At 33.9% G+C, this 18,507-nt stretch overlaps 2 protein-coding genes across 11 annotated transcripts in view; both read right to left on the bottom strand.

The window, feature by feature from the left end:
• The window catches only part of LOC127876885 (tumor necrosis factor alpha-induced protein 8-like), a 174,236-nt gene that overhangs the window by 3,707 nt on the left and 152,022 nt on the right, over window positions 1–18,507 (bottom strand). The gene's annotated exons all lie outside the window — the stretch shown is intronic.
• Window positions 1–18,507, bottom strand: part of LOC127876878 (dual specificity mitogen-activated protein kinase kinase 1-like) — a 37,025-nt gene that overhangs the window by 3,707 nt on the left and 14,811 nt on the right. For 7 of the 8 annotated variants that reach the window (XR_008048124.1, XR_008048125.1, XR_008048127.1 and 4 more), the window contains exons 4-10: window positions 16,671–16,748; window positions 14,974–15,025; window positions 14,090–14,214; window positions 12,614–12,803; window positions 8,478–8,572; window positions 3,169–3,230; window positions 2,040–2,085 (exon numbers count right to left, since the gene is read on the bottom strand). Coding sequence is in view for 2 of the 8 variants with exons in the window: in XM_052422379.1 (XP_052278339.1) it covers window positions 2,040–2,085; window positions 3,169–3,230; window positions 8,478–8,572; window positions 12,614–12,803; window positions 14,090–14,214; window positions 14,974–15,025; window positions 16,671–16,748 (648 nt within the window). In the remaining 6 variants the exon portion in view is untranslated. Of the gene's footprint in view, window positions 1–2,039; window positions 2,086–3,168; window positions 3,231–8,477; window positions 8,573–10,697; window positions 10,784–12,613; window positions 12,804–14,089; window positions 14,215–14,973; window positions 15,026–16,670; window positions 16,749–18,507 lie in introns of all 8 variants that reach the window. The other variant, XM_052422380.1, reaches the window with a different exon arrangement.

Genomic DNA, 18,507 nt, shown 5'->3' with positions numbered 1-18,507 from the left:
CTTAGTAATAATATTGTAAAAACATAAAAGTCATAATACATATGCACACATTTCTTTTTGTAACCAAAGCAGCAGACCATAAAGTCAGAAACAAAACATTCTTCTGTACAAGTACTTTACAATGTAATGTGTATATAATATTGTGGATATACATGTATATATTGTTCAGCATAAAATAATATTTTTCAATGCAATAATGACAATTTGTAATCCGAAATAGTTGGTACCATTTCCATTTAAAAAACAAATCTCAAACTCATTACTTGCCAAAAATATTCTTGTCAATTAATTGTCAATTTATTAACAACAGTGTGATTCTTGTACACAAATCAGACTTAATTGAAACCACAGAAACACAAAGGCATTTTAATAATATCTTTAAGAGTTGAAATTGCCTGTGATACCAATATTTTTAGCAAATGTGTTTGACATCTTACTACTTCCCTTATAAAAGAAAGTTTTTCCCAGAACATTTTTGTTCTGTGAAGAAAACAAAAACGTGCCCAGTTCATGTTTAAAATAAAAATATTACATTCAGCTTAGAATGGTTATGAAAGCTAATCTAAGGCATTGCCGTGTCCAAAAAAGGCTTCGATACAGATTCCCATAATGAATATTCAACAAGTATCTTAATTATGTAAGTAACGTTTTCACATTTACATATGTAACAAGTTGTTAAATTTATGAGAAAACAAATAATTATTTGAGTTGCGTTCTGAGAAAACTGGGCATAATGCATGTGCGTAAATTGTCATCCCAGATTAGCCTGTTCAGTCAGTAAAGGCTAATCAGGGTGGACACTTTCCGCCTTAATAGGATTTTTGCTAAGAAAAGCGGAAAGTGTCGTCCCTGATTAGCCTGTGGGGACTGCAGAGGCTAATCTGGGATGACACTTTACGCACATGCATTAAGCCCAGTTTTCTCAGAACAAGACTCATATCATCCAAAATGGTGTAATAGTTTCCTACCAACCAATAGCTTAGTGTCCGTATTATGGTGTTTGCTTGAGCAATAAATCACAACCATGGAAGTCCTATGCAAGACTTGTCTGATGAAGTTTACATTACTAACAGCAAGATCATGTTTCCATTCTACTAAACCATGGACAAGTACAATATCTGGTTGTGAAAATGATGTAAAAGTTTAAATGTTCAACAGTAAGTAGGTTACAATCAGTTATTAAAATTTACTGGTCACTTGTACAGCTATCCTGAATTACATCATCTCTGAGTCAAATCAAATGTAACATTTTTATACACATCCGTATTTGTAAGAGATGAACTTAAATCTTTTAAGTACTTTTTATTAAATCAATTTTAAAAGTGCACTTAGTTTACACTGCAAACTAGCTTCTACGTGGAAATTCACTTGCAGTATTTTCTTTCATATTTGCATTCAGAACAGTAAGTCTCAAGGAAATCCACATTTAAAAAAGACAGATACTGAGGATTTTCAAGGAAAGACAATCAAGGAATGATGAGCAAGCATCACATATTAGTTTCACTCATTACTGTCAAAATATCTGCCTAAGATGTGTCAACATATCTGTCCAAGATAACATTAACCCTTTGCATGCTGGGAAATTTGTCGTCTGCTAAAATGTCATCTGCTGAATTTCTAAAAATAACATTTTCTTCGATTTTTTTTCAAAGAATACTATTAGAATAGCAAACAGTTTGGATCCTGATGAGATGCCACGTTCTGTTGCGTCTCATCTGGATCCAAACTGTTTGCAAAGGCCTTCAAAATTCGGTTTCAGCACTGAAAGAGTTAACAAATGATGGGCATTTTTTCATACAAGTGTGTCAAACGATCTTATGTATTTAAAATTTATATTCTGCAAGCCAACATGATACAATCAAGCATTATCCATCATACATATGCAAGTTGTAATCAGGGCTGTACTTGGAAAAGCTTCAATTTTGTATATAACACAAATAGCAAATTCAAACGTGAAAACTATATATCAAGCAATCTAATTCAAATAATTTTGGTACTTATTAAAACTTAAACATTTATTGAAATATTCATGTACTTACAGCTAAAGAGTGCAGATCTGCTCTCTCACAAGAATTCTTCTTTAAGCTGAAAAAAAACACAAGTATATTTTAATGATCAGACCAGTGTATTACTCCTTTCAATCAAAATCTATTTTATGCTTTTTGAGATATGATCTTCAACATCAAATTATACTATGTAGTGGGCTATGCAAAAGGAGATATAACAATTGCACACTATCCAAAATCACTAAGGAAAGTTATAGATCTTGCATTCTGGACTTATCAGGACATAACAATAATCTCTAAACATCTATGTTTTATCTTCATATCTTAAATTTTTTTATTAAATTACAAGTTGAAGAAAACAAAGGTAAATAACTCTGTAAATTGTGAGGAAAGATTTATAATACTTTCACTATGCACTTCCCCTTAAAGACCTTTATCTATGTATGAATTTACACCTGAATCAATTCAATACTGTCCTAAGATGCTTTGCACATCAAAATTGCAGTGTAAAATTATGTACTGAACAAAATATAAAAGCAAAGGGAAATAACTCGAAAAACATTCTAGAACAAGGGCTGTTTGTAAAACATGCATGCCCCACATATGGGCTGTCCGTTGTAGTGGCAGCCATTGTGTGAATACTATTTTTGTCACTGTGACCTTGACCTTTGACCTAGTGACCTGAAAATCAATAGGGGTCATCTGCAAGTCATGATCAATCTAGCCATGAAGTTTCATGATCCTAGGTGTATGCGTTCTTGAGTAATCATTCAAAAACCATTTTACTATTTCAGGTCACCGTGACCTTGACCTTTGACCTAGTGACCTCAAAATCAATAGGGGTCATCTGCGATCTGTCATCATCTGTTTCATGATCTTAGGCCCAAGCGTTCTTGAGTTATTGTCTGACAACCACCTGGTGGACGGACCGACAGACAGACCGACATGAGCAAAGCAATATACCCCCTCTTCTTTGAAGGGGGGCATAAAAATGCTCATAACTTTTATCAAAGCGTTTTTCGGGGGCATATGTCATCCTATGGAGACAGCTCTTGTTGTATTTTGCACTGCCCCACAATGCCCTTTATCATCGTATGAATTTCATTTGAATTCCTTCAATACTAATTATTGGTATGTTTGGGGGAATAAAAAACAAACATACCATCGGTCGACAAAATCAACAAATTCGTCTGAGAATTTTCCTTTTGGAAGTGATGGGGGAGGCTGAAAAGTATTGGACAAGGGCATAGTTAACAAATAAACAACGAATTAAGACTAGGTAAGCATTTTCGTTCATATGATTACATATTCAAGTCAAAATATTATTTTAACTTTTATACTTTCTACATGTTAGATCACTAGTCAGGTGAAATATGAACAAACTGTTGCACAAGCATGAAGTTATAACAGTTACAACTATTATTTAATATTATTTTATGAATATAAATATTATAAATATATTTACTGCCATGTAAAACGAAAGCAAGTCTAGTTCTGCAAAAGCAACAATGTCTGACCAATATCCTGGTTTAGTCCTTATTTTCCGTTTTAGGATTAAACAAATAAGGATAATACATACAGAACTTAGGAGATGCATTTAGGAAGTACTTCATAGTACTTCAAAATATTTTTATTTCAAATAAACAAATAAAAATAAGCAAGCAAAACACATTTAATTAAGCGACAGTGACCAGTGTAAAACAAAAGCCACATTCAGCTGGATAACACTGCTATATATAATTAATACAACACTCATCACACAGTTATCCCCTGTGATCTAACATGTGACTTCTCCATGTTTCTCCTCTTTATTGTATTGAACATGAGATACAATTTGTTCATCACAAAACAAGTAAGATCTAATCTTGAGTAAAACCACAACACTTTTTAGTTAAGAGTAAGTTTTGTAGATGAACTAAAGCTGACTTTCATTATCCATGATTTATCTTAACCCTTTACCCATTAGATACATATTTAAAGTTAAATTTAATGAAAGACTTTTCTTACTATATTCAAGTTTCAAAGACTTTATTTCCAACCCTTACATACTGATGAGCAGCAAACAGCATAAAACCTGAACAGACTACAAGTTACTCGTAGACTGCTCTGGTTTTATGCTGGTTGCAAAAGACATTTTTACTTTGCTTCTGATGGGGAAAGGGTTAACCTTGATTTAAAGTCAATCTGAAAGTGTTTGCTTGTTTCTTTGTTAAATTGCATTTTCACAGTTTTCAAACGTATTGTTGTGGTACACATTTTTCTGGGGATAGCTGGTTTACCACTTAATAGTGCACATACTTATGTCAGTACTTGGCACTTCCCTACTTGAATTAGAGGGGGGGACATTCGGCTAAACACAGGTCTTCGACATATACACTTCATTGTGATTATAAATTTTAAGTTTTAATTCAATACCTTGTAAAAGTAAACATGGCCAAAGTCAACTGCACAAAATTCAAAAATGTGTACATCACTGCATGTGGAATTGTGACTTGCACATCTACACTTTATGGTAATTACATATTTCAAGTGTTTATTCAATACATGTAGTTAAAGAAATGAAGAAGTAGATCTAGTTCATTCCACAAACTTTTAACATAATAAGCAAACAGAACAAACAATAAACCAACTTGGCTACAATATAGCCCAGTTAAGCTTTGTTTGCAGTGTATATACACTTTGTTTTTGAGGTATATAACTTCTAATTGAAAAGAAGATTTACACAGCAGGCTTTTTCCTGGTGTATCTACTGGTCTGTAAAACAGACACATTCTCAAAGTGAAATTGTAAAAAAAATCCCAATTTGATTTTTTCCCCCTATAATTTCTGTAAACAATATTCTAAACCAGAGATGTGTTCGTCAGAAACACAATGCCCCCTTTTGCGCCGCTTTGAAATAACATTTCAATATATCATTTGGCAGGTTTAGAAATTATCTCCCTTTTAAAGCTTATTACTTCCCTTGGATTGATTTTTTTACTTTTGACCTTGAAGGATGACCTTGACCTTTCACCACTCAAAATGTGCAGCTTCATGAGATACACATGCTTGCCAAATATCAAGTTGCTATCTTCAATATTGCAAAAGTTAATGGCCAATGTTAAAGTTTTCGGACGGATGGAGGGACGGACTGACTGACAGACAGTTCAACTGCTATATGCCACCCTACCAGGGGCAAAAAAATAATGAGAAAAAGTAGTGACTGATTATTATATCTCAATTTTAATTTTATTACATGTAACAAATTATATAACTACAGTTAATATGATTTTGTTCTTATAATGTTAATTATTGTAAAGAGTTATATTGAATTTGTTTGTACCATATCAGTGGACTTGATACCTGAAAAAATTCCTTTGCCTAAGAAATCATGAGAAATTGCATTTTTCTCAAAATGACCAAAAAAAGGACTGCAGTCTTCAAGGTTCACCATACAAGCTGTCAAAATGGGATTGACAAAAGCATTTTTAAAAATGAGGCACTAAATGTCACAATTTTCAAAACAATAGCAGCAACAGAAACATAAAAGACATGAGTGAACTGATGGATGCTTCCCCAATGCAATTTGCCAAGTAATGGGATAACATTCTTTGCTATAAAATCACTAGAAACCACAAAAGAGTACAATACATTTTTGTAAAATGTTTTGAAACATGACACAAATACAAACTAGTTCCAATTACGATAATTTCAAACTGTAAAATTACAGAAAACAGCAACAATGACAGATAATACTATTGCAAACCCCTCCAGCTACACAGTGACTACATCTTTTTGGAAATGAAGCTTCCTATAATGTTTAATTTCAATGTGAGCAGTAGTAATTGAAAAATCAGCAACAGCATGCGAAAATGGGTCTTATGCATATATTGCTATCATAGCCTCAGATCAGCCTGCACAATCATGCAGTCTGGTCTGAAACTACCCTGTCCAATACACAGTCTCGTAAGCTGACAGGGTAGCTATTGACAAGACTATGTGATTGCGCAAACTGGTCTGGAACTTCTCTGGCCGCATATGCCTTAATACTTATTTTGGTATTATGCTGCTCAAATACTACGTAAAGAAAGGACAAACAGACAGATGACAAAAGCAGCGACTATAGAATGCCCCCTAAAAAATATTTAGCAAGCGTCAAAATGCACAATTATGAGGTATGTTACAGGATGGTACAACTACTCAGAATGCTTGTCGCTATTTAAGTCAATTACTAGCATCTAAATGAATTTCCATGTACTATACTAAATACTGCAAGCATAAAGATAACGGGTTGAAATCATGAAAGTAATGAAAGCCTTGCGAAACAAGGTTATCCTATGTTCCGACAGTAGAAATTATCAGAGAAACATGATTAAAAGTTATCATTTTCCTATCAATCCACTCATGAAAGTTTCTCACAAACTTTCGTGAAATTTGTCTTTCTGTATCTTAAAAATGTTTAGAACGTTTCTTTTGTTCATAATGAAAATCTGTCGTAGCACCAACCATAAACATCAGACCTGGAATGATTTCAATGCAATGCTGTCTAGAGATGAGAACCACTGAGACCCATGAAATAAATTTGCATGCTGGGAAATTTATTGTCTGCTAAAATGTTGTCTGCTGAATTTCTAAAATTAACATTTCTTCGATTTTTTTTTCAAAAAATACTATAAGAATAGCAAACAGTTTGGATCCAGATGAGATGCCACGTTTTGTGGCGTCTCATCTGGATCCAAACTGTTTGCAAAGGCCTTCAAAATTCGGTTCCTGCACTGAAAGAGTTAACTACAGTGGTGCTTATAACAACCAAATTTGATTTTGCGTGCATGAATAAACACACTTCTACTTTCTACTAAATGGAACTCAAACCCATCTCGGTAAAGTTCAATGCAAAACATAATCAGATAATCAAACTTAAATTGAAAAGTATAAACAACACTACAGATATCATTGAATGGGTAGTCAGACTTGAAATGAATATTTGAGCTTAGTTCTGAAAAAGAAGATTGCACAGGCAAATCAGGGACGACACTTTCACATTTATTGTCCTTTTCTTTTGCAAAAACTCTGATCAGGTGGGAAGTGTTATCCCTGATTGACCTGAGCAGACTTCATTATGGGACAACACTTTCCTCACTTAATTAAGCCCTGTTTTCCTAGAACTAGTCTCATTTAGATGTAAGGACCACCACATATTGGTAGGTTTAAGTGTTCCAAGCTGGGCAATATAGTGAATGCAGAGTAAGTGGATACACTGTACCTAGGACAATACTGAAAGCATCACCTCAAGTCTGAGGTATTATAACAACAGATGTACAATCGGCCTTCCTTAACAGGCAGCCAAAATTAAATTCTTCAGTATCATCACAACAAGTTTACAAGGGGCTTAAAATTGCAAGATTTTTTCTTTACATTTACTTGGATAACGGACTTACACTTAAGTTGTTTATTTAGAACAATTTAAATGAAAACTGAGAAAAAACATGAAGTTCTTCAATAAATAACAAGATTGACAATAAACTGCGTCACTAAAATAGAGTTTGTATTGTATAAGTTAAATGAAATTCCTTCACTACCACTAAGTCAAAACACATTGATGCTTTATACAAACTTGCTTTCATTTTACACTGTCAAACACAGCAACAATTGATTGAATCCATCCAATTACCTAAAAACAATTCCCATGCAATTTTAACTGAGAAAATTACAGGTGTTAAATAAATAACCAATTTGTGTTAGTAATGGTTATGTTAACACATAATATAGGGGATATAAGTCATATGCACTTAAAGTAGACACAAACCTTTCTTAAAAGGAGCAGTTTTGGTTGTTGAAGTTGAAAAATCAACATATCAACCAACATATACTTTCACAAAAGCTCCCATGCGGGTTCAGCTGAACAAAATTAAACGACGCAAGTTATTGATGTTTAACAGAATTGCCATTCGGTATTCCTACAAATTGTCAGTATATTAAATATATTTAGGCCTCACTATAAGAAAATGGGGCTTAATGCATGTGAGTAAAGGGCTGTTCGCTTTTAGTCTGTGCAGTCCTAACAGACTTGCTTTATAAATAAATATTAAGTCTAGGGGAAAAGTGTTGTACCTGATTAGTCTGTGCTAATTTGGGACAGCACTTTACAAACATGCATTAAGCCCTGTTTTCCAAAAGCTTGCCTCATTTATTATGAGAAGAAAAGGAGCTGCTTATTTTAAAATAAGTTATACAACTTTCCAAAACTTAATACCTTAACATTCAGGTCTGAGATTCTTATTTACTGAATGATCCACTTTCCATATTTAGTGCAGGGTAATGCTTCAGCTACAACCCCAATTTTCTTATAGATTAGCCCTATTTGCACAGAGTTACAATGTTAACATTCTGAACAGCGCTATCAAACTAAGCAGTCCAAACAGCAGCAGTACATGGTAACAGAATAAAACAATTTTACTTGATTTCAGCAGCGTTCTTCTCCATATAACATACCTCGTTAACAATGAAATCTAAAAGCTCAAAAATGGCCATGGGCCTAGGGCCGTCAGAGCCATGCAGATTGGGGAGGTTTACAACCCTTGTTGATCCTAAAATGAAGCAAAACAAAGTGTTGCAACCAAAATATTGTCAATACAGACCACAACAACTATATTGTAGCAAAAGGAGATGTACATGGCAGTTGGCGCAGCGCCCCATATCACAGAGCTGTCATGTGTTGGAGAGAGATAAAGAAGGGATGCAGTGGAGCAAAACTTAAAACATATAAAAACTTAGACTAAAAAAAAGTCATAAATGGAAAGTTTTTTAAATTGCATGATGAATGAAAAAGTAACAGTCAGGACAGTGTTTTTCTTGCAAAATTTGACCTTTGAACCCTGAGTATGACCTTTAGGTAAGGAGACCAAAATTACATGAGCCACATGGTCTTATTATTGTTTAAATTTGTGCCATTATTTTGAAATCCAACAAAATATCTGAGAAAAGAATTTTCAAGCTTCTTTATGACCAAATTTGACCTGCGACCTCAATTGTGACTGATACATGTATTGAAATTAAGGAGACCCGTCTTTCATGGGACACTAGGACTAGTGATCATTAAAATTGCGCAATATTAATTTAAAACAAGCAAATTTGTTGAATTGATATCCCCCGCCAATATGCTTCTGGACACAAATGTATTATATTTGACACTCAAAAAAGCATTTTTACAAGATACAAAGGGCCATAACTCTGTTATTAACAGATGGTGTACAATTCCATTTGGCGTGCATCATCCTCTTATCCATATACATACTCATACCAAGTTTCAATGAATCCGCCAAAGCACTTCCAAGATATGGCTTGGGACGAACGGACAGACAATGCCAAAACAATATCCCTCCGCCTATGGCAGGGGAAAATCAATCAATACATGGCAAGATGTGGCAGAGATAAGAATTTTTGGGAGCACACTTGTACAGACAGAGCAACTACTCCATGCCGCATTCTTAAAAACTGTAAAAAAGGCATAGAATATCGTCTTGTGGAAACGTTCTATGAACATTTAAGTCTTGCAAATTATTTTTTATATCAATTAACATATCCTTTGTATAATCCCTTCTTGATCTTTCCCGACTAGCCTGGCCCGTGAGGCAGACATATGCTCAAAAGGAGCCTAGAGGTCACTGTAACAGACAGGCAGACATTTACGGAAGGCATGAGGAAGATTCTGTCGTGTCACAAGTACAAATGTTAAGTATAAATATGTGAAAAGGAACAAAAACAATAGCCAGTAAATACACAGACACACACAAATAATACAAATCCCATGCACAGCCCTTTAATTATACCCATCGGCATAATGGTAAAATAATATATATATGGATGTTAAAAATGTGAAAATTGTCTGTGTTGTCTCCCTTTTTATACCAACTGTTTTAGTTGAACAAGCATACATTTGAAGTACACGTAAATGAATTTCACAGAGATGCTGTTTTTACTGTGGTATTATGTACAAAACACCTTTGGGCATTCCATGGCAACTCAAATATTGTTCGTTGTTAGATGCACACACATCATCATTTCATGGAACTAGAAGAAGTATGTTAAATAATACAGTAAATGAAACGCACAATCGATATTGGTAAGTAACAGTACAACAAACTATGGTACCTATTTGTGGTCTCTGATTACTATTAGAACTTTGTCATTGAAAAAGAGTAAAGGTTATGTGCAAAACATAATAATTAACAAAAATTACTTAAATTATCCCATGGTATAGATTACAGGCCTGTTTAACTATTGTTACAATACAACTTTAAAATACGTTTTTCCCATCAGGCTATGTAATTCCACATTTGAATTGTTTACGTGTCCTTTTACAGTGCATTTTCTAATATCAATACATTTTTCAAATCCAAAAATTCACAGGCTAGGTGGCTCAGTCAACCTTCAGATGGCAAGTAAGTTCCATGAAACATGACATCGCATGCAGAGTTTTAACAAATGTTTACACAAGATGCAAATTTGTAAGTGTGTCACTATGCACAAAATGCAGACAATATCTGGATATATCTGAATATATAAGAAATCCAAATTAACTTTCCAGTAAAAATTTTCAACAATCATATAAATATTTTAGTTGTAACATTACTCCAATCAATCAAAGGGAGACAACACCTACAGAGTTGTGTACCAAGGAGTGACACAACCATAAGCATGAGGGGACTTTACCTCATGTACAATATATTCTAAAAGCTCAAAAATGGCCATTGGAAGTGGCCCGTCTCCAAATATCTCCTGAAATTCACCTAAACAACCTGCAAAAAGCCTCAAGGTTTTAAGTGATTATTATATAATTAATTAATTATTACAATAATATTATATGCAACAATCAGCATTTTTTCCAAAAACAAAATTGCTATATTATAAAATTCTCTGAATAATATTTGCTTTATAAAGAGGAATATATAAAGTACTTTATATCTAACATTTTAATCTCATTAAGTTATTCATCTCATTATGCTGTAAGTAACAGTTCATTTTCTTTTTTATTTCTAAAATGTATATTTCATAACATCAAACAGATTTAATTACATTTTCATTCATAAAAAGAATCAGTTTTAAAAATTCCTGTTTATAATTACAATAACATGTAGGTAGGTTTAAACAACAGTTAATCTAGAGGTTTGTAACAAACGTGACTTTAAATACCCCCCTAAACACCATGTTAAAGGCATAGCAGCCATGTCCCTGGCTGTGATATGGGGCACAAACCTTAAAGTACATGGATCACTGCATGTGAACTGTGTCTACTGCATGTGAACTGCATGGTGATGACATATTTCAAGTTTCAATTTATTAACTACAGAAACATTTTAGTAATTTGCATCACAAACTAGTAACATTTTATGCTTCTGACATGAACAAATGAAAATTAAATGGCATTTAAATCAGAAATATGCAGAAAACTTTGCTTGAAAAGTGTCTTTCAAATATATGCTTTATGGTGTTAACATATTTCTTGTTTGGATACGATCACTTGAGAAATGTAGAAGTAGTTTGATTCACAAAACTGACCAACCTACAGAGTGATTGCAATATACCCTCTGTCAAACTTCCTTTGCTATTGAAAAATAATTCACTATTTGATAGTTGTATGGTGGTTCACATTTCCGAATAATGAGGGCTAGTAGGCCATTCCAATCTAATTAAAAATTCAAAGAATCTCAATCTAAGGCCATATGAAGTGGTTATACCCAGGTAAGATATTTTTAACAAGAGATGTGTATGTCAGAAACACAATGCCCCCTATTGCACCGCTTTGAAGCCATAAATTTGACCTTTGACCTTGAACGATGACCTTGACCTTTAGCCACTCAAAATGTGCAGCTCCATGAGATACACATGCATGCCAAATATCAAGTTGCTATCTTCAATATTCACAAAGTTATGACCAAACTTTAACAAAGGTTAAAGTTTTAGGAACGAAAAAAACAATGATATTTGACCTTTGACCTTGACCTTTATTTTTCACCACTCAAAATGTGCAGCTCCATGAGATACACATGCATGCCAAATATGAAGTTGCTATCTTCAATATTGCAAAAGTTATAAAAGTTTAACCAAGGTTAAAGTTTTGTGACACACACATACAATGACTGACCGACACAATGACAGACAGACAGACAGGCCAAAAACAATATACCCCAGATCTTTTGATCCGGGGGCATACAATTTTTATATAAGCTTTAGGCTTTTGTTTTACTACAAAAGCTCAAGAAGTTGTTAAGTATAACACTGGAAATCTTCTTACAAAACAGTCAATGGACACCAACAATGCCTAAATGGTGTACACTAAATCATGGATAGTTGCCTGTTTACCTAGGAGTTCCCAGATTAAAACATGACTGAGGTACCATACTTAAGACCTATCCAAAGACAGCAATTAACCTTTTTTCCCAGACAAAAAGTTTACTTGATAACAGGCAGACCAACCTACACAGTGACTCCAATACACCCGTCCCTGCAGTTCATATATATATATATATATATATATATATATAAACTTGAGTAAATCTTTCAATGCTGTGAACCAATCAACAAATACATCCAAAATATCAACTACATAATGACAAAGCCAGTGTGACCTCTGAGTGGTTTGCCAGTGCGTGCTGCCTCACGATGCTCTTCCATCACATCCTCGGCAAACATCTCCTCCAGATCCTTTGGGTCAGGGGGAGGGATCGGGTACCGGCCTATAGCCATCTCCACAAGGGACAGACCCACGCTCCAGATGTCAGACTGAACAGAGTAGTTGGTTCCCTGCAGTCTCTCAGGCTGAAATAGCATAGCTTGGGTTTGTTGAGGTTTTCAACAGTATTGAATAGGAAGGTCAGTTTATTGAGATTATCAACAGTATTTTATAGGAAGGTTGGTTTATTGACGTTTTCAACAGTATTTTATAGGAAGGTTGGTTTATTGAGGTTTTCAACAGTATTGAATAGGAAGGTTGGTTTATTGAGGTTTTCAACATTATTGAATAGGAAGGTTGGTTTATTGATGTTTTCAACAGTATTGAATTGGACGGTTAGTTTATTGAGGTTTTCAACAGTATTGAATAGGACAGTTGGTTTATTAAAGTTTTCAACAGTATTGAATAGGAAGGTTGGTTTATTAACGTTTTCAACAGTATTGAATAGGAAGGTTGGTTTATTGAGGTTTTCAACAGTATTCAATAGGACGATTGGTTTATTGAGGTTTTCAACAGTATTGAATAGGAAGGTTGGTTTATTGAGGTTTTCACCAGTATTGAATAGGAAGGTTGGTTGTTGAGGTTTTCAACAGTATTGTACAGGAAGGTTGGTTTATTGAGGTTTTCAACAGTATTGAATAGGAAGGCTGGTTTGTTGAGGTTTTCAACAGTATTGTACAGGAAGGTTGGTTTATTTAGGTTTTCAGCAGTATTGTACAGGAAGGCTGGTTTATTGAGATTTTCGACAGTATTTTACAGGAAGGTTGGTTTATTTAGGTTTTCAATAGTATTGAATAAGAAGGTTGGTTTATATAGGTTTTCAACAGTATTGAATAAGAAGGTTGGTTTATAGAGATTTTCAACAGTATTGAATAGGACGGTTGGTTTATTGAGGTTTTCAACAGTTTGAATAGGTAGACCATACAGTGAATCTGTTATGTTGAGTTATGTTGTGGGAAATGATGTTGGTCATGCAACTTACTTATTTCCACACTTCCCCGGTAAGAAATATTCCATAAACATCTGTATTTCTTAGTAAAATATAATTATTAGATCATTTTAACTTTTATTTTGTCTGGGCTTCTTACTCTTTGGCCAGGCTACTGAAGTTCTAGAGATAGTTGCTCGTCTGGGCAATATACCATTAACAATTAGAATCTATCCCTGATCTGAAGTTTCATAACTAAGAATCAGGTTTGGAACAGATAAACAGAATAAACTGAAGTAATAAATTGCTTAATTGAAAGAGCATTAATGCGCTCCATCATTAACTAACTTAAAATGTGTTTCCTGATTGAACACATGACTGTTAATAATCTATTAGAGTTGTATACAGCGTTCGTGAAATGCACCTGTAGTTATAAATACTTACAGACATGTACGACCTGGTACCCACAAAGGAGTTTGCTAATGAATCAATCAACTGGCCACTGACTCCAAAGTCACAGATCTTGATCTCGCCCCGTGAATTCACCAGAATATTGGAGGGCTTCACATCTGAAATGACAAGGCATCTCAATAGCAGAGGCTGCATCAGGTCTACAACAATAGTATATTCAAACCCATGTGAATTGAGCACCTAGCAGCACTCTGCTTAATGTGTAGTGTCGTAAGAGATTCTACAGTCCAAACAGGCCAATCTAGGACAACACTTTCTGCCTTAATTGGATTTTCACTATGAAGAAACTTTCTCTTAATATAAAAAAAGATCATAATAAAAATAAACAAGATATTTGTGTGTCAGAAACACTATGTCCCCTTTTGCGCCGCTTTGAAGCTATATATTTGACCTTTGACCTTGAAGGATGACCTTGACCTTTCACCACTCAAAATGTGCAGCTTCATAAGATACACATGCCTGCCAAATATCAAGTTGCTATCTTCAATATTGCAAAAGTTATGGCAAATGTTAAAGTTTGACCAAACAAACAAACCAACAGACCGAGCAAAAACAATATGTCCCCCACTATAGTGGTGGGGGACATAAAAACACCATTTTATGTTGAAAGTGTTGTCCCTGATAAGTCTGTGCCAACTGCATAGGCTTATCTGGCATGACACTTAACACACATGTATTATTAATTCCAGTTTTTCCAGAAGACGGCTCCAATATTCACCCCCCCATGTACATTTAAATATGTAACTCTCATCTTCAAGAATGTCAATGATAGCTGAATGGAAAAAGGACTTATTAACCAACAAAAAAGATACAAATGTAAATTATAAATTAATCAAAAGTAACAGTAAAGGATTTACCTCTATGCATAATTGAGTGCTTTTCTCGCAGGTATATCAAACCTTTAAGCACCTGTGAATAAATAAATACAAATGTAGATTTTGTTGAAACGCTTTAATTTTTAACAATTAACAATTATACATGTACACAAATAATTTGTTAAACTATCAAATCCAGTGGGTTTCTTTGTGCTAACTTTCTAGTTCTAAAAAATACTGGATGCAGTTCAGCAAAATGTAAAGCTGTTTGTCATGAAAGCTATTGATTGTCAAATGATTTCATGACGAGTGTGACCGTGACGACCTTTGAACTTTTGACATAACGAGCAACATGCACTCTAAAAATGTTGAGGCACAATATCTTAAAATTGATGTCAAATTTTAAGCATTGACCTTTATGACCTTTGAACAAGTGACACAGGCGTCCCAACTACCATGTTATTACCAAGTGGTGAAAACGTGTGACATGTACTTTTAAAATTGTTCAATAAATAAATATCCACAGTTTGCACATGTTGTTTAATGCATATACAAGAGTGTTGACCTCAAACTAAGACCATAACTTTTGAGCTAAGGACAAAAGACTTCAACTTTACATGCTACCTCCACATTCTCTATATATCTGTTTTTTTAATTCACAAATTAATAAGCAACTGTCAAAATCTGCTAGAATATGCCCAAATTTCAGAATTGACCTCTACATGGGATCTTTAGAGCCATGGATATGGGTCTTGTCATCTCTACATGAAACTGCTTCAGTCTGGAAATGGCTGTATTATGCCCAAAATTTAACATCTAAACGTGACCTTAGCTTTTTATATAGGGTCATACAGGCCAAAACCTTTCTACACATGGTTAACATGTGTGGTAAGCTATATAAGTTTTGTATGAGAAATGATTAAGTTACTGTCCAGACAATCTTAAACACAGGAATGCACTGAGTGACACAAGTACTAACACACACACACACACAAGACCACCATGGAAGCTTTATTGAGATTTTGGCAAACAACCTTGACAAAAATTACAAAGCTGGAGATGAATTAATAAAACAAGATATGTGTTTGTCAGAAACACTATGTCCCCTTTTGCGCCGCTTTGAAGCTATATTTTGACCTTGAAGGATGACCTTGACCTTTCACCACTCAAAATGTGCAGCTCCATGAGATACACATGCATGCCAAATATCAAGTTGCTATCTTCAATATTGCAAAAGTTATTGCAAATGTTAAAGTTGGCGCAAACAAACACACAAACAAACCAACAGACAGGTCAAAAACAATATGTCCCCCACAATAGTGGTGGGGGACATAAAAAACAATGATCGTTACCTTTTAAAACCAGCATTTTAAGGGGCTTCTACAATAAATCTTAATAATGATCTAAAGTCTGATGTTTGAACTTCAACTGCATATTACTTGTTCCACTTACTGAAAATGTTGAACTTCAACTGCATATTACTTGTTCCACTTACTGAAAATGTTGAACTTCAACTGCATATTACTTGTTCCACTTACTGACAATGTTGAACTTCAACTGCATATTACTTGTTCCACTTACTGAAAATGTTGAACTTCAACTGCATATTACTTGTTCCACTTACTGAAAATGTTGAACTTCAACTGCATATTACTTGTTCCCCTTACTGACATATTACTTGTTCCACTTACTGACATATTACTTGTTCAACTTACTGACATATTACTTATTCAACTTACTGAAAATGTGATTTTGCCCAAGATTGGCTCTGGTATTCTTCCAGCTTTCTTCAAAATTAAGTCTAAGGAGCCTCCATCCTAAATAAACACATGCTCATGAGAAAGTTGATTTACAAATTTACAAAATAGCATATTAATATGAGAGTCACCTTACTGATATAACACTGAATAAAACAACATATTCTATATTCCTACTGACAATTATTTAAAAATATAAATGTATAATAATATAAAAGTTTTCATTAATTATTATTTACATAAATAAAAACAAGCAATGTGTTTGTGAAACACTATGTCCCCATATATTTGACCTTGAAGGATGACCTTGACCTTCACCTTTCATCACAAAAATGTGCAGCTCCATGAGATACACATGCATGCCAAATATCAAGTTGCTATCTTCAATGTTGCAAAAGTGTACATTAAATACCGGTAAGCGATTTTGACCCATATATTTGACCTTTGACCTTGAAGGATGACCTTGACCTTTCACCACTCAAAATGTGCAGCTCCATGAGATACACATGCATGCCAAATATCAAGTTGCTATCTTCAATGTTGCAAAAGTGTACATTAAATAAGCAATTTTGACCCATATATTTGACCTTTGACCTTGAAGGATGACATTGACCTTGACTTTTCACCACTCAAAATGCGCAGCTTCATGAAATACACATGCATGTCAAATATGAAGTTGCTATCTTCGATATTTCAAAAGTTATGGCAAATGTTAAAGTTTGATGCAAACACACAAACAAACAAACACACAAACAAACCAACAGACAGGGCATAAACAGTAAGTCCCCCACTATAGTGGTGGGGGACAAAAAAATAATCTTCCTTATTTTATTCCAATTTCGATGTGTGAATCATGGTAAATTACTGTTAAAAGAACGTACCTTAATATCCATAGACTGCAGTGATTTTTTTTGCTTTATATTTTAAAGCCTGTGCCTTTTTGATTGGGAAAAAGCCGGTTAAAACCATGAACATGGGGAAAATTCAACATTATTAATGTGATTATAAATAACAGTTTATCAATTATTTATAAGTTCATGTTTAACTGCTTTCTAAAATTTATATTATAAAGTGCTAGGGAATTAAATTGCTTTATAATGAACTAAAAAAACAACAAAGTTTATTGGAAAAGTTATGCATATTTTTGGGGAAATTTTGGGAAGATTTTTGTAAACAAATGTTACTTGTTGCTATTGAAAAACAGGTTTTTATTTTAAAGGCCCTATAAAGGTGACGATCCGTAATTATTTACCGATTTTTAAATAATTTTTTCAATTTTTATTTATAAAGGTTATCAAAAAACAATATATATATATGATATTGGACATTCCATAAAAAATGAGCAATACAACTTGTTTTGAGCTCAAAATACAGTGTCCTCCAAGTCAATTGTGTTTACAAACAATCAGTTTATTTACATCGCTGTTTACTCGGGAAAGTGAAAGTGACTCAGGTCACCAAAAATATAGCCTTGATTTTCAACGTTTTCCGGTATCACTCACAAAGTAGGTCTTTTCTAAATGGTTAAAACGTTTGTAGTGATCTAATAAGTTACTTTCTGCTGGTAAAAAGTTGTTTAAAATAGAATTTAAATTGAATTTTCTTTCGGCTATTTTTAGCATACGTCACCGCTTTGAGGTTACACATCAGGTTAGTTGCAAAATTGTAAACATTTCTTCCAATTATGAAACGGATATATCTTCGATAATTCTTGATAACGTTGCACCTAAGCTGTGTTATTAGCATTTTTTATGCAAGAATAACTGAAATCCGGTAAATATTAGACCAGTTTATATGCATAATAATTGGATTTATCACC

The sequence above is a fragment of the Dreissena polymorpha genome, chromosome 4, assembly GCF_020536995.1.
Source record: "Dreissena polymorpha isolate Duluth1 chromosome 4, UMN_Dpol_1.0, whole genome shotgun sequence".
Classification (NCBI taxonomy): Eukaryota; Metazoa; Mollusca; class Bivalvia; order Myida; family Dreissenidae; genus Dreissena; species Dreissena polymorpha.
Note: the sequence above shows the minus strand (reverse complement) of the source record. Positions and strands in the feature narration are given on the sequence as shown.